We start from the raw sequence: 21,510 nt of genomic DNA on the forward strand, positions 1-21,510 counted from the left end.
CCAATCATTTCATGGGGAGAGCCATCTTTACATGTTTGTTGTATTATCTGAAAGTGAGATGAGAGCATGTTTGTGAGGAGATGAAACCTGTTTTACCAAACACTTTAGGAAAATGGTGGCCCTTTAAAAATATATTAACATAAGAATTAGGAGCAGGAGTAGGCCCTATGGCCCATCAAGCCTGCTCCACCGTTCAATAAGATCATGGCTGATCATCTACCTCAACACTTTCCCGCCCGATCTCCATATCCCTTGATTCCCCTAAACTCCAAAAATCTATCTATCTCAGCCTTGAATATATTCAGAGACTCAACATTCATAACTCTCTGGGACAGAGAATTCCAAAGATTCACAACCCTCTGAGTGAAGAAATTCCTCCTCATCTCTGTCTTAAATGGCCGACCCCTTATCCTGAGACTGTGCCCCCTAGTTCTAGACACTCCAACTAGGGGAAACAACCGCTCAGCATCTACCCTAATATGATTTAACAAAATTATAATTCTCCTTCACTATTACATCACTTTGTGTATTAATGGACATGTTCATGCCTCAAATGTGATATGCTGTTAGTTTTGTCCTTTTAACTCTTTACTGTTTCTCTCTCTCTCTCTCTCTTTTTAGATGGAGGATTTGAGGTACAAGAGGCTGGCACCGTTCACAGCAACACAATCTGCCGATGCCAAGCAGGGAAGCATTGCGTCAATAAGGACTGTGAAATCTGTAAAGACAACGACGACTGCGAACGTGGCTACGGACTCATTGACATAACAGGTAAAACCCACCACAAATGGCCCTAGCACTTCTAAGGCATGGAGGGAGCGAAACATCAGGCGGAGGGGGTGGGGGGTTCTCGTTCTGAGAATGAACAAACTATTCCCTCCTGGATTGGGTCATAGCTTTGTGAACTAAATGAACATCAGATTGTTTAGTGACGGGAGGAGACCATTAGGCCCAAGAAACCTGTTTGTGTTTTTTAAAGCTCCTTAAACTTAAGCTCGTCCAAAACTCTGCTAACCCATTTCCTAACTCGCGGCAAGTCCTGTTCACCCATCATCATCATCATAGGCAGTCCCTCGGAATCGAGGAAGACTTGCTTCCACTCTTAAAATGAGTCTTTAGGTGGCTGAACAGTCCAATACGAGAACCACAGTCCCTGTCACCCCTGTGATCACTGACCTACAATTGGCTCCCAATCCAGCAATGCTTCAGATTTAAAATTCTCATTCCTGTGTTCAAATCTCTTCATGGCCTCACCTCTCCAGCCCTACAACCATCCGAGACCTCTGCGTTCATCCAATTCTGACCTCTTGTGTATCACACCATCCTTTCATCCCATTGGTGGACGTGCCTTCAGCTGTCTAGGCCTTAAACTTTCCCGAAATCTCACCGCCGTCTCTCTCCTCTTTCAAGACACTCCTTAAAACTGACCTTTTTTAACCAAGCTTTTAGTCACCTGCCCTACGGTCCCTGTCTTAATAGTTCCTCCTTGGGCTCGATGTCAATCTTTGTCTGTATACGCTCCTGTGAAGCACCCCGGGATGTTTTTACTGAGTTAAAGGTGCTATATAACTGCAAGCTTTTGTTGAGGCACAGAGGGAGCTAAAGTGTGCACTGCAATATTTCTGAACACTTTACAAATAAAGATGCCAGCCCTGTGGTTTGTAGAATATCATTCTAAATCACGCTGTGCTTTTTTTGCTCAGCAGATGAGGATTTCAGCAGGCCAGGGTGTGAGAAATGTAAGCCTGGATATTTTTCGAACATAACCTCTAAATCGGAAACCTGCAGGAAATGGACCGAGTAAGTCTAGCACTGAATGAATTTATCCAGGGTCATCCCAGAAATAATCTGCCATAAAATGATCAGAACAGCTGCCTGATAGCCTCGCGGGTAAAGGCGGGCCTGATGTAGGACTGGGACATGCAGGGCAGAATGTCCTGGTCTGGCCTGAGTTTGCTGATCTCACCCAAGGTGGGAGTTAAGAGTACACCGATTCTACTTTGGACCTGCAGTCTAGGGAAGGGAAAAAAACAGCCAGCTTCCATGGTGGGGAAAAATATCAGGCATGTTCCTGATTTCTGTCTAGTGACATCACCTGGAAAGAGTGTGGTGCAGTGCATGTGCAATTTAAATATCTCTTTTATCATGCTATTCTTCAAATAAGTTGTTTGCTGTGATAGGAGAGTTAAAGTACTAGAAGTTCAGTTTTAATGGAGAGTTAGGGTATTAGAGGGAAGGGCTTTAATGAGAGAGCCTGGGATAGGTTTAATGGAGGTAGGGTACTAAAGGGATTGGTTCTAATAGAGAGATAGGATATTCGAGGGGTGAGTTTTAATAGCAGCGTTTGGGTACTGGAGGTAAGTTTCAATGGGAGAGTTTGGGTATTAGAGGGGTAAATTTCAATCGAGACGCTGACTTTCAATGGGCCAAATGGCCTTTCCCTTCCGTGACTGTTATGTTCTTGTGACAATGTCTGAATGTTGGGTCCTTACATTGCCATGCAGCAACAGCACCACCTGTTGGCCAAGTTTGAAGGAGCACACACTCAGTTTTGCACAAATCTGGAGCTGCCTTATCGGCCAACTGATGGCAGCTGCCTGGTTGTACGGGGGGGCAAGCACAATGGAGTGCTCTCTACACGGGAGCCCTCCCTTTATTTACTGGGGACTTGGTCTGGAGGGTGTTACACAGAGCAATCCCGTGCAATAGGTTTTTAAGTCGGTTCACGGACTCCCAAGCTGCCTGTAATTTCTGCGGTCTAGAGGAGTCCGTGTTCCACGTCTACGTTGACTGTGTGAGGTTGCAACCCCTCTTCCAATATTTGATGGGGCTGCTCCTCAAATTCTGGTTGCACTTCAGTCCCACGTTCCTGATCTTTGGGCACCCTGTGCGGAGGGGAGCGGGTAAGTCTGAGGGCCTCCTCATGGGCCTGCTCCTGGGCACGGCCAAGGGGGCCATGAACCGGTCCAGGCAGCGGTCGGTCGAGGGGGACGTTCAGCCCGACTGCCTGCCTCTCTTCCACGGTTACATCCGGGCCAGGGTGTCCCTGGAGATGGAGCACGCGGTGTCCACCGGTACGCTCGCGGCCTTCCGCGAGAGGTGGGCGCCGGAGGGACTGGAGTGCATCATCACCCCCGGCAACCAAATTTTAATTTGATTTAAGTTTACGGTCAAAAGTTGAATTTGTTTAATGTGTCAGTTTTAGTGCTCCCACCCCCCCACCCCCCCTTAATCAGGGGGCACTTGATTTATATTTTTAACTAAAATAGTTGTACGGGGCAAGAGTCTGTCGGGGGAGGGACAACGGGAAAAGGGTGAAAAATAATAACTGTACTTTCCATTTTCTGCTCTTAGCTGTGGGTCACTCCAAATGCTGGTGAATGGCACTGCAACAACGGATGTGATATGTGGTGAGTATGACTCCGAGAGAAGTTCTTTCCTCAATCTTCTTGGGAAGCAAGGAATGATTGTGGCCCAAATCAAATGAAGTCAGTGGAAATGGAAAAAGGGGGGAGATGTATAATGGGAGTCTGATCTGCTATCGCCGGTCTTACACTGGCTCAAAGTCAAAATGACCTCCACTGTCACACACTAAAAATCATTCCTTTTGCAAACACGAAACTATAGACTTCCTCATCTGTGAATCTTCCCTATATCCTCCAGTCTGAAGGCTTTTAAAACCCCTGCTTGATGTAGTCTGATCTCTGCCTCTCCATTTATCTTTGTCTTCGATCCAACTTTTCTCAAACTGGCTGGCGTCCTGATCTGTGGACGCTCAACAATAAAACAGGCTTGAGTCAGAAGGTCCTGTCGGTGACCTGACCAGTCCAGTGACAGTGAGCAGTTGGCTGTAGGACATTGGAGGTCTCAGCAAGTTTAGTTATGGGGCACTCTGACCTGCCTGGCCCTTTTCCATACTAAACATAGAAACATAGAAAATAGGTGCAGAAGTAGGCCATTCGGCCCTTCGAGCCTGCACCACCATTCAATAAGATCATGGCTGATCATTCCTTCAGTACCCCTTTCCTGCTTTCTCTCCATACCCCTTGATCCCTTTAGCCGTAAGAACCATAACTAACTCCCTCTTGAATATATCTAATGAACTGGCATCAACAACTCTCTGCGGCAGGGAATTCCACAGGTTAACAACTCTCTGAGTGAAGAAGTTTCTCCTCATCTCAGTCCTAAATGGCCTGCCCCTTATCCTAAGACTGTGTTCCTTGTTTCTGGACTTCCCCAACATCAGGAACATTCTTCCCGCATCTAATCTGTCCAGTACCATCAAAATTTAAAATGTTTCTATGAGATCCCCTCTCATCCTTCTAAACTCCAAAGTATAAAGGCCCAGTTGATCCAATCTCTCCTCATATGTCAGTCCTGCCATCCCTGAGTGGGATTTTTTAACTTCAGTGGGGGTGTTCCTGGTATTTCGCAGGAACATACCATGCAGGTTATTTTTTTGATTTTTTAAAAATATATTTTGAAAACTGATTGCCTCCCCAGGTGGTCTTTGAAAAATACAAAATGGCATCTGAGACCCGAGAATATAATGGCGGGGAAGAGGAAATTGAGGGAACAAAGTGGATTATTTTGTTTTGTTTCTCAATTCTCACCATTTCCTGTGGCAGCATTTACTGAGGCTGGTGGGCCCCACAGCTGTGGGTTACAATCATAAGAACATAAGCAATAGGGGCAGGAGTCAGCCCTATGGCCTCACGAGCCATAAGATCTTCGACTTCAGCTCGACTTTCCTGCCCGATCTCCATATCTCATGATACCCCTAAAGTCCAAAACTCTATTGATCTCAGCCTTGAATATACTCAAAGACTGAATCCACAGCGGCAGAGAATTCCAAAATTCACAACTCTCTGAGTGAAGAAATTCCTCCTCATCTCAGTTTCAAAAAGCTGACCCTTTAACCTGAGACTGTGACCCCTGGTTCTAGACATTTCAACCAGGGGAAACAACCTCTCAGCATCTACCCTGTCAATCTCAGAATCTTATATGTTTCAATGAGTTCATCTCTCATTTCTCTAAACTCCAGAAAGTATGGGCCCAATCTACTGAATCTCTCCTCATAGGACAACCGTCTCATTCCAGTGAACCTTGATTTGGTGGTGGAAGCTTAAAACTGTCTCTGAGCAATGGAAGACAATGAGATTCTGAAACTGGTGGCGCTGGATTGAATGGACACAGATATCTCCAGTTAGACTTGGGCCCAATTAAAATATAATCAAGGCTCTGGCTTCAAACTCCAATTTACTGCGTGGGCACTCATTCAGAGGTGATGGATCTAAATCACTGGTATTGGATAGCCTGATGGTGCATAATGCACTGTATCATTGATTGATAGAAGTCAGGTGGTGAGGTCTGATGTCTGGCCCAGTGAGGTAGATTTTCACCTGCCAGTCTCTTCACGGTGAATTGTGCCAACTTGTACCAGGAGGTAGGATCACATCTGAAAATCTCCAGATGGTATGTTCCGCAGTCTCTCTCTGTGAGGTAGGATTGTGCCACCCATTCTCCAGATGGTAGGTTCCACTGCCTTTGCACCCACCCATTCTCCACTTGGTAGGTTCCACTGTCTCTGTGAGCTAGAATTGTGCCACCCGGTCTCCAAATAGTGGGTTCCACTGCCTTTTCACCCACCCATTTGACACTTGGTAGGTTCCACTGTCTCTCCCTGTGAGCTAGAATTGTGCCACCCAGTCTCCAAATAGTGGGTTCCACTGCCTTTTCACCCACCCATTCTCCACTTGGTAGGTTCCACTGTCTCTCACTGTGAGCTAGGATTGTGCCACTCAGTCTCCAGATAGTAGGTTCCACTGTCTCTGTCTGTGAGGTAGGACTGTGCCACCTATTATCCAGATGGTAGGGTATGCTATCTCTCTCTCTGTGAGGTAGGATTGCCTTGCTTGTGAAGTGGAATCACACCTGCCATGCTCCACATGCGAGCTCACCTGTCTGACACCAGATAAGCTGCTTGCCCACAGCGAGGGGTGGGGGTGAATAGAGGCAAGCCAACTGCACCTCTCTCACTCAGACCACCCACTCATCATTTACAGTGATACAGTCCAACCTACAGGTAAATAAAAAAAGGAGATGGAGTGATATAATTTGTTAAAGAATCTGGACTATTTATTGCTGTATACTCTGTTGTCAGGTACCCCTGAACCTCCATCCAAGGTGGGATTAGTCACGGTGATAATATTCCTTAGTGCACTACTTGCTGCCATCGTATTGTCTTTCTTCATATTTTATGGACGTAATCAAGGTAAGTGGTTAAGACATTCCATTTTGTGTATTTTTTTTACTAGTTTTGTGAATTTTATACATGTCAGGATGAAGGATGTTGGACCTGTGTAATGTGACACTCTCCATTTTGGGTGTTCATTCTCAGTATCAAACACTCCCAGGGCAGCTACAGCACAGGTTAGATACAGAGTAAAGCTCCCTCCACACTGTCCCATCAAACACTCTCAGGGCAGGTACAGCACGAGGTTAGATACAGAGTAAAGCTCCCTCTACACTGTCCTATCAAACACTCTCAGGGCAGATACAGCACAAGGTTAGATACAAAGTAAAGCTCCCTCTACATTGTCCTATCAAACACTCCCAGGGCAGGTACAGCATGGGTTAGATAGAGAATAAAGCTCCCTCTATACTGTCCCATCAAACACTCCGAGGGCAGGTACAGCACGAGGTTAGATACAGAGTAAAGCTTCCTCTACACTGTCCTATCAAACACTCCCAGGGCAGGGACATCATGGGTTAGATACAGAGTAAAGCTCCCTCTACACTGTCCCATCAAACACTCCCAGGGCAGGGGCAGCATGTGTTAGATATAGAGTAAAGCTCCCTCTACACTGTCCCATCAAACACTCCCAGGGCAGGGACATCATGGGTTAGATACAGAGTAAAGCTCCCTCTACACTGTCCCATCAAACACTCCAGGGCAGGGGCAGCATGTGTTAGATATAGAGTAAAGCTCCCTCTACACTGTCCCATCAAACACTCCCAGGGCAGGGACAGCATGGGCTAGATACAGAGTACAGCTCCCTCTACACTGTCCCATCAAACACTCCCAGGGCAGGGACATCATGGGTTAGATACAGAGTAAAGCTCCCTCTACACTGTCCCATCAAACACTCCCAGGGCAGGTACAGCACGGGTTAGATACAGAGTAAAGCTCCCTCTACACTGTCCCATCAAACACTCCCAGGGCAGGGACAGCACGTGTTAGATACAGAGTAAAGCTCCCTCTACACTGTCCCATCAAACACTCCCAGGGCAGGGACATCATGGGTTAGATACAGAGTACAGCTCCCTCTACACTGTCCCATCAAACACTCCCAGGGCAGGTACAGCACGGGGTTAGATACAGAGTAAAGCTCCCTCTACACTGTCCCATCAAACACTCCCAGGGCAGGTACAGGGGGTTAGATACAGAGTAAAGCTCCCTCTACACTGTCCCATCAAACACTCCCAGGGCAGGTACAGCACGGGTTAGATACAGAGTAAAGCTCCCTCTACACTGTCCCATCAAACACTCCCAGGGCAGGGACAGCATGGGTTAGATACAGAGTAAAGCTCCCTCTACACTGTCCTATCAAACACTCTCAGGGCAGATACAGCACAAGGTTAGATACAGAGTAAAGCTTCCTCTACACTGTCCCATCAAACACTCCCAGGGCAACCAGGGGGTTAGATACAGAGTAAAGCTCCCTCTACACTGTCCCATCAAACACTCACAGGGCAGGGACAGCACGTGTTAGATACAGAGTAAAGCTCCCTCTACACTGTCCCATCAAACACTCCCAGGGCAGGGACATCATGGGTTAGATACAGAGTAAAGCTCCCTCTACACTGTCCCATCAAACACTCCAGGGCAGGGGCAGCATGTGTTAGATACAGAGTAAAGCTCCCTCTACACTGTCCCATCAAACACTCCCAGGGCAGGTACAGCATGGGTTAGATACAGAGTAAAGCTCCCTCTACACTGTCCCATCAAACACTCCCAGGGCAGGGACATCATGGGTTAGATACAGAGTAAAGCTCCCTCTACAGTGTCCCATCAAACACTCCCAGGGCAGGGACAGCACGTGTTAGATACAGAGTAAAGCTCCCTCTACACTGTCCCATCAAACACTCCCAGGGCAGGTACAGCACGGGTTAGATACAGAGTAAAGCTCCCTCTACACTGTCCCATCAAACACTCCCAGGGAAGGTACAGCACGGGTTAGATACAGAGTAAAGCTCTGTCCCATCAAACACTCTCAGATCAGGTATAGCACAACTAGATATGGTGCAGAATTCCCTATACTGTGATCCAACAATGTGTCTCAAGCCCACCCTCAGAAGACCACCCCCTACCGTACTTGTGTGGCAATTTTCACTTCCAGTATGTGTCTTCCTGGGCCATGAATCGATCTTTTGGGTGAGACGTTAAGCCAAGGCTCCATCTGTCTCTTTGGGTCAATGTTAGACATCCCAATGGCATCAACATCCCTCCTTCAGCCAACAGCACTAAAATCACATCAATTGGCCACTTACTATTTAGAGTATTATGGAAACATTTGCAGGACTTTGCGCACTTCATAAGAATTAATTGGCAGTGAAGGACTTTGGGGTGGCCTGGTGAGGTGGTTTATAAATGAATGTTCTTTCCTTAATGATGAGCTGTTGATGTGTGCCTACTGGGAACTATGTAAAGACCGTGCAGACTTAATTCACATACAGCAGGGAAGGACATTTTATACTGAATTCCACCCATACTTGGGTGATGGGTGCTGGCTGGGTACAGTCTCACAGGTGATTACATTGTGTGTCTCCCTCTTTCAGAAAATCGGACTAAAATAATGGATGCCATCAGCAGGCTGGTAAGTTATGCTATAAATGATTTGGTAGCATTCAGTACTTCCGCCAAGTGTAATATTTCACATGTGAGCCTGATAGGGGGAGGGGTCACTGATCGGGGGAGGGGTCACTGACGGTGATCGGGGAGGGGTCACTGATTGGGGAGGGGTCACTGACGGTAATTGGGAAGGGGTCACTGATTGATCGGGGGAGGGGTCACTGACGGTGATCGGGGAGGGGTCACTGATCGGGGAGGGGTCACTGATGGTGATCGTGAGGGGTCACTGATTGGGGGAGGAGTCACTGACGGTAATTGGGGAGGGGTCACTGATCAGGGAAGGGTCACTGATTGATCGGGGGAGGGGTCACTGATGGTGATCGGGGAGGGGTCACATTGATCGGAGGAGGGGTCACTGATTGATTGGAGGAGGGGTCACTGATCGGGGAGGGGTCACTGATCGGAGGAGGAGGTCACTGATCGAAGGAAGAGTTACTGATCGGGGAGGGGTCACTGTCAGTGATTGGGGAGGGGGTCACAGACAGTGAGATGGGGAGGGGTCAGTGATTAGGGCAGGGGTCACTAAGTGAGATGGGGAGGCGTCACAGTGATTAGCGGAGGGGTCACAGTGAGATGGGGTGGGGTCAGTGATTAGGGGAGGGGTCACAGTGAGATGAAGAGGGGTCAGTGATTAGGGGAGGGGTCACAGTGAGATGGGGAAGGGTCAGTGATTAGGGGAGGGGCTCACAGTGATTGGGGAGGGGTCACTGACAGTGATTAGGGGAGGGGTCAATGATTGGCGTGCGGTCACAGTGAGATAGGGAGGGGTCAGTGATTAGGGAGGGGGTCACTGAGTGATTAGGGGCGGGGTCAGTGATTAGGGGCGGGGTCAGTGATTAGGGGTGGGGTCAGTGAGATGGGGTGGGGTCAGTGATTAGGGGTGTGGTCAGAGATTAGGGAGGGGTCACAGTGATTGGGGCAGGGATCAGCGATTAGGGGCGGGGTCAGTGATTACGTGTGGGGTCAGAGATTAGGGAGGGGTATCAATGATTGGGTTGGGGTCAGTGATTAGGGGCGGGGTCAGTGATTAGGGGAGGGGTCAGTGATTAGGGGCGGGGTCACAGGCTGTGGTTCACTCCCTGGGCTGGTGACGGTGCAGCCAGCGAGTGTCTCTAACGCTGCTACGGCTGGGAGCAGGTCAGTGGCTCAAGACCAGGACTTGAATCGGGGACCTTTCTGGTTGCTACATTGCCACGAATGGGGCAATTATTGTTGCTAAATAGTAAAATGAAAATTGAGCTTTGTGTTTTATCTTTTGATAAACTGCCAAGGTGACGGTGTATCTATGTTTTTAGCTGAAGTCGGGCGACAAGGCTATCGCGCCAATCCAGGAGCGGACTGAGAACGGCAGGATAGTCGCCACGGCTGGAGATGAGGATAAGTGCACTGAGGATGGCACTGAGCTTCTGCCTGTGTAAAGACTATTAAACCCGCTGCAGTGGGGGGAGGCGGTGGGCTTTGAGATGATGCTGATATCTGTGTTTTCAGTGGGGGTTCTCCAAGCTCGGCATCATTCTGTCGTGTGTGTGGACATCCAGCTGTGAACGCACTAATCCCGGCGTTAAAGTTTCTGCACTGGCTCGGAACAAGGCATGATGGGCCGAATGGCTTCCTTCTGTGCTGTATATGATTCTGTGATGAAATATGATTTAATCTGCATGCACTGTGACCGAGCATGGAAATTGCTGCTTGAATTGCAGCATGCGTATTTCTGTCTTTACGTCGAGATAAAAGCTTTTCAGATCCAAGTTGTTGAAATCAACTTCCTGCTCAAAGCAGCAATAGAGCATTCTGCACCTTCTCTCCCAACTGTGTCCAGTCGCAGTTTCAGTCCTGAAGCCAGACTAATGCTCCATAGGCATCAGTGGATGTATGAGCTGTTCAATTTCTACTGTGGGGCTCATCTGTGTAAAATCCTTTGGGAATTCGATGGGGAGGGAGTTCAGGCAGATATATACCCTCCCCTCCCCTTCTCCCCTCCTCATCCTGAGGCCCCTGATCCTTGTGTATAATTTCAAAGGTGCCATCAACCCTTGGTATCTCGCCCTAGTGGTTCTTGCTGGGCAATGTATATTTTGATAATTGTACAGATATGGTTTAATGTTTTATAAATCTTGTGTTGTAAAAAGTAATAAAATGTGCAACCGACAGTCATTTAATGAAGTCAGATTATTTTCTTTAGTGCAAGCTTGTGAAATGGCCATTACTGTTGTATTCATTTCAAAGGAATGTCTCCGCATTTCGCCTGTTTTTAAATTTATGTCAGTGATCTTTTTTAGAAACATATTTCTTTTCCTCTCCAATTTTTTTCTATTCCTGAAGGCATTCACTCCGCCTGAGCTTCAATTCCGTAGAACAAAAGACTTGCAATTTATCCAGCACTTTCACAATCTCAAGATGTCCCAAAGTACTTCAGAGCTAATGAAGTACTTTTGAAGTGTAGTCACTATTGCAATGTAGGAAACATGTCAGCCAATTTGTGCAGTGCAATCTCCCACAAAATAGCAATGTGATAATGACCAGATAACCTGTTTTAGTGATGTTGGTTGAGGGATAAATATTGGCCAGGACTCCGGGGGGAACTCCCCTTCCTCGTCTTCGAATAATACCAAGGGATCTTTTACATTCACCTGAGATGGCAGACTTTATTTTTAAGAGTAATGTACATCAGATTATCAAGATCTTAAAACCAAATGAAGTGAATGTCGTAACTGGCGAGTGACCCATGGCAGGTTTGGGGAGGTGTGCAGTGTCCTAGCTGTAGGACATTAATTTGTGCCCTTAATTCCTCACATAGCGAGTTCCTGAACTGAGCTTTGCCACTGCAAGTGGTTCCTTCATGTGGCTGGTCGCAGACTGATGTCAGAGGTCAGCGAGTGCCTGCTATCTTGGCCCAGGGACGGTGTCCAGTATGGGGAATATATATAAAATATATCGCCATGCACTTCCTGTCCACAGACTTTATTTCCTGTTGATCTTTAGTTAAACTTTTCTGTCAGTCTTTATCATTGTAAATTCCTATGTCAATATTTCCCATTCAATTTTGCTATGTCAACTATAACGATGCAGTTATAGGCTCCAGCCACTAGGAGGCTCTGTGGAGTGAGTTTCTATATAAAAACAATTTACAAGTACTATTTTTAAAAACTCCCCCAATGGGTAAATACATCAATGGGTGTAAGTACTGAGACACCACAAAGCAGGGAGGTCCCAGGTAGTAATCTCTAGTCTGTATTGAGCTATCTAATCTCAATCCAGCAAAAGTGTTAAGAGGTTGCAACAGCTGATCTCAACGACGCTGGGACAAGGGAAGGAGGTGGCGGCAGGGGGTGGGGTGGGGTTGTCACTCCTGATCGCTCCCCTGCAGAAATAGATTGTGTGCTTGGAAACTGGGCGAGGGCAGGATTGGACTTGGCTGCGACGGCCTCCATGAGGGAATGTAGCCCGCTGATGCTGGATTCAGTTGACGGGTGAAAAACGGACACTTGTCCATGTACCAAAGGACAGCAGGCATCCGTCGAACCGTAAAAGAAAGGCTTGCATTTACACAGAGCCTTTCATCAAAGGTTGGAATCAAAGGTTGGCAGGCAAAACTGTAATCAAACAATGGGCTGCCTTTAAAGAGGAGATGGTTCGGGTACAGTCAAGGTACATTCCCACGAGAGAGAAAGGTAGAGCAGCCAAAGGCCGAGCTCGCTGGATGACAAAAGAGATAGAGAGTAAGATGTCAGGTTGAGAATACATGTGAGACCCAGGCTGAATATAGAAAGTTCAGAGCGAAGTGTAAAAGGAAATAAGAGGGGCAATGAGAGAGTATGAGAATGGATTGGCAGCTAACATAAAAGGGAATCCAAAAGTCTGCTATTTGCATATGATTAATTAAGCAAAGCCAGCACGGATTTGTTAAAGGCAAATCGTGTTTAACTAACTTGATCGAGTTATTTGATGAGGTAACAGAAAGTGTAGATGAGGGCAATGTGGTTGACATGGTGTACATGGATTTCCAAAATATGTTTGATAAAGTCCCATGTAATGGGCTTGCCAGCAAAGTTGAAGCACATGGAATAAAAGGGATAGTGGCAGCAAGGATACAAAATTGGCTAAGTGACAGGAAACAAAATGTAGTGGTGAACGGTTGTTATTCAGAATGGAGGAAGGTATACAGTGGTGTTCCCCAGGGGTAGATACTAGGATTATGCTTTTCTTAATATATATTAATGACTTGGGTGTACAGGGTACAATTTCAAAATTTCAAAATTAGAAGTATAGTGAACAGTGAGGAGGATAGTGATAGACTTCAAGAAGACATAGACAGGCTGGTGGAATGGGCGGACACGTGGCAGATGAAATTTATCACAGAAAAGTGCAAATGTAGGAATTGGTAGGAAGAACAAGGAGAGGCAATATAAACTAAAGGGTACAATTCTAAAGTGGGTTCATGAACAGAGAGACCTGGGGGTATATGTGCACAAATCACTGATGGAGGCAGGGTAGGTTGAGAATGTGATTAAAAATCCCCATATGGGATCCTGGACTTCATAAATAGAGGGATAGAGTACAAAAGCAAGGAAGTTATGATGAACCTGCATAAAACACTGGTTCAGCCTCAACTGGAGTATTGTGTCCAATTCTAGGCACCACACTTTAGGAAGGATGTGAAGGCTTTAGAGAGGGTGCGGAAAAGATTTCAAGAATGGTTCCAGGGTAGAGGGATTTCAGTTACATGGATAGACTGGAGAAGCTGGGGTTGTTCTCCTTAGAGCAGAGAAGGTTGGGAGGAGATTTGAGAGAGGTGTTCAAAATCATGAGTGGTAGACAGAGAAAAACTATTCCCATTGGTGGAAGAGGCGAGAGCCAGAGGACACAGATTTAAGGTGATTGGCAGAATATCCAAAGACGACATGAGGGAAAACTTTTTTACGCAGCGAGTGGTTATGATCTGGAAGGCACTGGCTGAAAGGGCGGTGGAGGTCGAATCAATCGTGGCTTTCACAAGGGAATTGGATAAGTACCCGAAGGGAAAACATTTGCAGGGCTAAGGGGAAAGGGCGGGGGAGTGGGACTGGCTGAGATGCTCATGCAAAGAACCGGCACGAGCTCGACGGGCCGAATGGCCGCCTTCTGTGCTGTCACCATTCTATGATTCTATGGTTGAGGGATAAGTATTGTCCAGGACAATGGGGATAACTCCCCTGATTTATCTCAAAATAGTGCCAGGGACTCTATCACATCCACCTGAGAGTAGATGGCAGTCATCGGGTTTAATGTCTCATCCAAACGACATCATCACCATCATCATCATAGGCAGTTCCTCGGAATCAAGGAAGACTTGCTTCCACTCTTAAAATGAGTCCTTAGGTGATTGAACAGTTCAATACGAGAACCACAGTCCCTGTCATAGGTGGGACAGATAGCCATTGAGGGAAGGGGTGGGTGGGTCTGGTTTGTCGAACACTCTTTCTGCTGCCTGTGCTTGATTTCTGCATAATCTCGCCGATGAGATTCGAGGTGCTCAGCGCTCCCCGGATGCACTTCCTCCACTTAGGGCAGCCTTTGGTAGGGACTCCCAGGTGTCAGTGGGGATGTTGCACTTTATCAGGGAGGCTTTGAGGGTGTCCATGTAGCGTTTCCGCTGCCCACCTTTGGCTCGTTTGTCGTGACGGAGTTCCGAATAGAGCGCTTACTTTGGGAGTCTCGTGTCTGGCATGCGAACAACGTGGCCTGCCCAGCAGAGCTGATCAAGTATGGTCAGTGCTTCAATGCTGGGGATGTTGGCCTGGTCGAGTATGCTAATGTTGGTGCGTCTGTCCTCCCAGGGAATTTGGAGAATCTGCGGAGACATTGTTGGTGGTATTTCTCCAGCGACTTGAGCTGTCTATTGTACATGGTCCATGTCTCTGAGCCATACAGGAGGGCAGGTATTACTACAGCCCTGTAGACCATGAGCTTGGTGGCAGATTTGAGGGCCTGGTCTTCAAACACTCTTTTCCTCAGGCGGCCGAAGGCTGCACTAGCACACTAGCACAATGACTGTTGAATGTCATTGTCAATATCTGCTCTTGTTGATAAGAGGCTCTCGAGGTATGGGAAATGGTCCACGTTGTCCAGGGCCACGCCATGGATCTTGATGACTGGGAGGCAGTGCTATGCGGTGAGGACAGGCTGGTGGAGGACCTTTGTCTTACAGATGTTTAGCTTTTGTATGTCTCAGTAAATATGTCGACTATGTCCTGGAGTTCAGCCTCTGTATGTGCGCAGACGCAGGCGTCGTCCGTGTACTGTAGCTCGACGACAGAGGTTGGGGTGGCCTGGGACGACCAAGGTTGAACAGTCTCCCACTGGTTCTGTCGTATAGTTTCACTCCAGCGGGGAGCTTGTTGACTGTGAGGTGGAGCACGGCAGCGAGGAAGATTGAAAAGAGGGTTGGAGCAATGATGCAGCCCTGTTTGACCCCGGTCCGCACGTGGATTGGGTCTGTAATGGATCCGTTGGTAAGAATCATGGTCTGCATGTCATCCTGGAGCAGGCGGAGGATGGTGACGAACTTTTGGGGGCATCTGAAAGGGAGGAGGATGCTCCATAGACCCTTGCGGTTTACAGTGTCAAAGGCCTTTGTAAGATCGAAGAAGACCATGTATAAGGGCTGGTGCTGTTCCCTGCATTTTTCCTGCAGCTGTCATGCTGCAAAAATCATGTCCGTTGTGCCCCGTAGGGGACGAAATCTGCATTGTGCCTCCGGGAGGAGCTCCTCAGCCACACGGAGAAGACGGTTGAGAGGACTCTAGCGACGACTTTCCCAGTGGCTGATAACAGGGAGATTCCTCTGTAGTTGCTACAGTCGGACTTGTCTCCCTTTTTTAAAGATGGTCACGATCACTGCATCTGTGAGATCTCCCGGCATGCTCTCCTCCCTTCAGATGAGAGAGATGAGGTCATGTATACGTGCCAACAGCGCCTCTCCGCCATACTTCAGTGCCTCAGTGGGGAATCCATCCGCTCCCGTAGCCTTGTTGTTCTTAAGCTGTCTTATGGGGTTTTACTGAGGTGGTGGCGGGTAGCATGCTGCGGGATGGAGTCGAGAACACTCGAATCAAAGGCAGAGTCTCGATTGAGGAGATCTTCGAAGTGCTCCTTCCAGTGGGCCCTCACTGCCTTGCTGTCCTTGATGAGTGTTTCCCCGTTCTTGGCCAGCAGTGGGGTATTTGGACCGTAGGTGGCCTTGACTGCAATGAAGAATCCTCGCACATCATGGCTGTCAGCCAGCTGCTGTATCTCCTGTGCTTTCTCCATCCACCACCTGTTCTTTAGGTCCCAGGTTTTTTGCTGGACCTTAGCCTTAAGCCGTCTGTAATGCTGCTTTGCTACTCCGAAGTTGGGTTGTTGTTTAAGGCTCAGAAATGCCCTGCGCTTGCGATCTATTAGATATTGGATCTCCTGATCATTCTCATCAAACCAGCCCTGGTGTTTCCTGGTTGAGTGACCGAGCGTCTCTTTGCAACGCAATATTGTTAATGGAGGCCGGAAGGGCAGACGCTGTGGGCATTCTGCGTTTCGGGGTCATCAAGGCACGCCAGGTTAGCTGTGAGGCGCTGACTGTATAGGGTTCTCTTAGCTGGGTCTTTAAGTGTCCCAGCAAAAGACAGCACCTCCGCCTGGATTTTATGCTCAAGTTTCTGGAGTGGGTACCAGCACATGATGTGCAAGTAGCAACACATTCCGAGGAGAATCTTAAAACAAATACAGGAAACTCTCGTTTATTCGGATACGGATTTAACGGAAAATCCGCCATAACGGAACTGAAAATATTGTGTCACCACTTCTCACCGGCTGGCGGCCCTGCACGTAACACTTCGACATAGATCATATCCAGATCCTTCTGATGCAAAATCGCTAACAATTGCACAACGTGACACTCACCATGAGCAAGGACTCAAAAAATCTACCTAAAAATCTAAAAACTGAATACACAAGTTCAGCCTCCTTTGCCCTTGCTTTGCTGGTGTGTGTGTGTGTGTGCGCGCTGCTGCAGCCGCTGTCTCTCGCGGCTGCCGCTGATGTTGGGAACGTGGGCAGTGCCGGCACCGGGTTCCAGGCACAGAATGCAGCCCGGAGAGCACGCTCCGGAACCCCGGAGCTAGACAATCTCCTCCTCGAGGCCACCTGCAGCCACTCCCAGTGCAGCATTCGTCCCTCTGCGATTACAGTCCGGGGGAAGTACATGCATGCTGGCAACTCAATCCCTTTTCTTCTGCAGAAACAATTGTCACGCATGATCCGTTTGCCTTGCACGTTCTCACATTGAAACCATCAGAACTCTTCTTGCAATTAGTTACTTCAGATGCAGCGACTATTAAGTAGGCGATCACTAACATACACGTGGGAATTTTGATTTCCAATGAGTTGTTAAATATATATACAACATTAACTTTAAAATGTAAACTCGCCCTAATTTGTTTACCCGGAATTGCCGAATCCCCGAGCAATCCGGATAAACGAGAGTTTCCTGTACATACAAAAGTGACACAAGCAAAAGACTGCGGATGCTGGAAATCTTAATAAGCAGTAAATGCTGGAAGCACTCAGCAGTTTTGGGACCAGCGTCCTGGCGAATCAAATAATTAGGGCTGTAGATAGGGCCTTAAACTAAAAAATGGGTGAGCGGGGCCAGTTGAGGGGAAATTTAGAAAGTTAAAGAGAAAGGACAAGACAATAGTGCAGGGTAGCGATATGGGTAATGATAACCAGGGCATGTCAGGAAGGGACAGAGTGTACAAACATAAGGGTGCACCAGCAAATAGGGTCAGAGTAGGGAAAAATGATCATGGTAAAAAGACAAAATGAAAGGATCTTTATCTGAATACACGCAGCATTCGTAACAAGATAGATTAATTTATGGCACAAATAGAAATAAATGGGTATGGTCTGATAGCCATTACAGAGATGTGGTTACAAGGTGACCAAGGCTGGGAACTGAATATTCAGGGTTACTTGATATTTCAGAAGGATAGGCAGAAAGGAAAAGGAGGCGGAGGAGCTCTGTTGATAAAGGATGAGATCAGTACATTAGTGAGAAATTATTTTAGCACAGAAGATCAAGTTGTAGAATCAGTTTGGATAGAGATAAGAAATAGCAAGGATAAGAAGTCGCTAGCGGGAGTAATCTATAGTTCCCCTAACACTAGCAACACTCTTGGACAGAGTAGAAACAAATAAATAATGGGGTCTTGTAAGAGAGGCACCGCAATATTCATGGAAGACTTTAATCTTCATATTGATTGGACAAACTAAATTGGTAAAGGTAGCCTTGAGGACGAGTTCATAAAGTGTATTCGGGACAGTTTCTTAGAACAATACATTGTGGAACCAACCAGGGAGCAGGCCATTTTAGATCTGGTAATGTGTAATGAGACAGGATTAATTGATAATCTCATAGTAAAGGATCCTCTAGGGAAGAGTGATCATAACATGATAGAATTTCACATTCAGTTTGAGGGTGAGAAACTTGGGTCTGAAACTAGTCTTAAAGCTAAATAAAGGCAATTACAAAGTGGACTGGAAACTAAAAGTTTAGATGGCAGTTAAGCAGTAACAGACATTTAAGGAGATATTTCATAAATCTCAACAAAGATCTATTCCATTGAGAAAGACTCTAAGAGAAGGATGAGCCATCCATGGCTAACTAAGGAAGTTAAGGATGGATCAAATTGAAAGAAAAGGCATACAATGTTGCGAAGATTAGTGGTAGTCTAGAAAATTGAGAACATTTTAGAAACCAACAAAGGATGACCCAAAAAATAATAAAGGGGGAGAAAATAGATTATGAAAGTAAACTAGCAAGAAATATAGAAACCGGCAGTAAGAGCTTCTACAAGTATATAAAAAGGAAGAGAGTAGCTAAAGTAAATGTTGGTCCCTTAGAGACTGGGGAATTAATAACGGGGAACAGGGAAATGGCAGAGAATTTGAACAAATATTTTGTACCTGTCTTTACGGTAGAAGACATTTAAAGCATCCCAATAATAGTAGAAAATCAGGTAGAAAAAGGGAGGGAGGAAATTAAAACAATCATTATCACTAGAGAAAAAGTACTAGGCAAACTAATAGGACTAAGGGCTGACAAGTCCCATGGACCTGATGGCCTGCATCCTAGGTTCTTAAAAGAAGTGGCTGCAGAGATAGTGGATGCGTTGGTTGTAATCTTCAAAAATTCCCTGGATTCTGGCAAGGTCCCAGCGGTTTGGAAAACTGCAAAAGTAACGTCCTTATTCAAGAAAGGAGTGAGACAGAATGCAGGAGACTCTAGGCCAGTTAGCTTAACATCTGTCATTGGGAAAATGCTGGAATCCATTATTAAGGAAGTAGTAGCAAGACATTTAGAAATTCATAATAAACCAAGCAGAGTCAACATGGTTTTATGAAAGGGAAACTGTGTTTGACAAATTTATTCGAGTTCTTTGAGGATGTAACAAGCAGGCTGGATAAAGGGGAACCAATAGATGTAGTGTAATTGGATTTCCAAATGATAGTCGATAAGATGCCACATAAACAGTTACTACACAAGATAAGAGCTCACGGGGTTGGGGGTAATATATTAGCATGGATAAAGGATTGGTTAGCAGACAGTCGGGATGAATGGGTAATTTTCAAATTGGCAAGCTATAATAAGTGGGGTGCCACAGGGATTAGTGCTGGAGCCTCAACTATTTAGAAAGGGCTTATTTCCCTTAATAGAGGAGTCAACAACCAGGGGGCATAGATTTAAAGTAATTAGAGGTGATTTGAGTGGAAATTTCTTCACCCAGATGGTTGTGGGGGTCTGGAACTCACTGCCTGAAAGGGTGGCAGAGGCAGAAACCTTCGCCATATTTTAAAAGTATTTGAAGTGCTGTAACCTGCAGGGCAACGGACCTAGAGCTGGAAAGTGGGATTAGGCTGGATAGCCTCTTGTTGGCCGGCAAGGACACGTTGGACTGAAATGGCCTCCTTCCGTGCTGTAAATTTCTATGATTCTATGATTTACAATCGATATTAATGACTTGGATGAAGGGAACAAGTGTATTGTAACCAAATTTGCTGACGATACAAAGATAGGTGGGAAAGCAAGTTATGAGGAGGACACAAAGAGTCTGGAAAGGGATATAGATAGGTTAAGTGAGTAGGAAAAAAAGTGCCAGATCGAGTATAATGTGGGAAAATGTGAGGTTATCACTTTGGTAAACATTGAAACATAGAAAATAGGGGCAGGAGTAGGCCATTCGGCCCTTCGAGTCTGCACCACCATTCAATAAGATCATGGCTGATCATTCACCTCCATATCCCTTTCCTGCTTTCTCTCCATACCCCTTGATCCCTTTAACCGTAAGGGCTATATCTAACTCCCTCTTGAATATATTCAATGAACTGGCATCAACAACCCTCCGCGGTAGGGAATTTCACAGGTCAACAACTCTCTGAGTGAAGAAATTTCTCCTCATTTCAGTCCTAAATGGCTTACCCCTTATCCTTAGACTATGTCCCCTGGTTCTGGACATCCCCAACATCGGGAACATTCTTCCCGCATCTAACCTGTCCAGTCCCGTCAGAATTTTAGATGTTTCTATGAGATCCCCTCTCATCCTTCTAAACTCCAGTGAATACAGACCCAGTTGATCCAGTCTCTCTTCATATGTCAGTCCTGCCATCCTGGGAATCAGTCTGGTGAACCTTCGCTGCACTATCTCAATAGCAAGAACGTCCTTCCTCAGATTAGGAGACCAAAACGGTTCAGAATATTCCAGGTGAGGCCTCACCTAAGGCCCTGTACAACTGCAGTAGGACCTCCCTGCTCCTACACTCAAATCCCCTAGCTATGAAGGCCAACATACTATTTGCCTTCTTCACCGCCTGCTGTACCTGCATGCCAACTTTCAATGACTGATGTACCATGACACCCAGGTCTCGCTGCACCTCTCCTTTTCCTAATCTGCTGCCATTCAGATAATATTCTGCCTTTGTGTTTTTGCCACCAAAGTGGATAACCTCACATTTATCCACATTATACTGCATCTGCCATGCGTTTGCCCACTCACCTAACCTGTCCAAATCACCCTGCAGCCTTTTAGCGTCCTCCTCACAGCTCACACTGCCACCCAGCTTAGTGTCATTTGAAAACTTGGAGATATTACACTCAATTCCCTCATCCAAATCATTAATGTATATTGTAAAGAGCTGGGGTCCCAGCACTGAGCCTTGTGGTACCCCACTAGTCACTGCCTGCCATTCTGAAAAGGACCCATTTATCCCGACTCTCTGCTTCCTATCTGCCAACCAGTTCTCTATCCACGTCAATACATTACCCCCAATACCATGTGCTTTAATTTTGCACACCAATCTCATGTGTGGGACCTTGTCAAAGGCCTTTTGAAAGTCCAAATACACCACATCCACTGGTTCTCCCTTATCCACTCTACTAGTTACATCCTCAAAAAATTCTAGAAGATTTGTCAAGCAGGATTTCCCTTTCATAAATCCATGCTGATTTGGACCGATCCCGTCACTGCTTTCCAAATGCGCTGCTATTTCATCTTTAATAATTGATTCCAACATTTTCCCCACTA

The 21,510-nt window shown here is 46.5% G+C and overlaps 1 protein-coding gene across 1 annotated transcript in view; it reads left to right on the forward strand.

The window, feature by feature from the left end:
- LOC139276873 (tumor necrosis factor receptor superfamily member 5-like) overlaps positions 1-11,068 on the forward strand; it is a 28,934-nt gene extending 17,866 nt beyond the window's left edge. The window contains exons 4-9 of the mRNA XM_070894869.1: positions 622-771; positions 1,707-1,800; positions 3,355-3,410; positions 6,164-6,274; positions 8,842-8,879; positions 10,210-11,068. Coding sequence (XP_070750970.1) covers positions 622-771; positions 1,707-1,800; positions 3,355-3,410; positions 6,164-6,274; positions 8,842-8,879; positions 10,210-10,332 — 572 coding nt within the window. The 3' untranslated portion in view covers positions 10,333-11,068. The remainder of the gene's footprint in view (positions 1-621; positions 772-1,706; positions 1,801-3,354; positions 3,411-6,163; positions 6,275-8,841; positions 8,880-10,209) is intronic.
- Positions 11,069-21,510: the final 10,442 nt, after the last annotated feature.

Source organism: Pristiophorus japonicus, chromosome 12 (genome assembly GCF_044704955.1).
Source record: "Pristiophorus japonicus isolate sPriJap1 chromosome 12, sPriJap1.hap1, whole genome shotgun sequence".
NCBI lineage: Eukaryota > Metazoa > Chordata > Chondrichthyes > Pristiophoridae > Pristiophorus > Pristiophorus japonicus.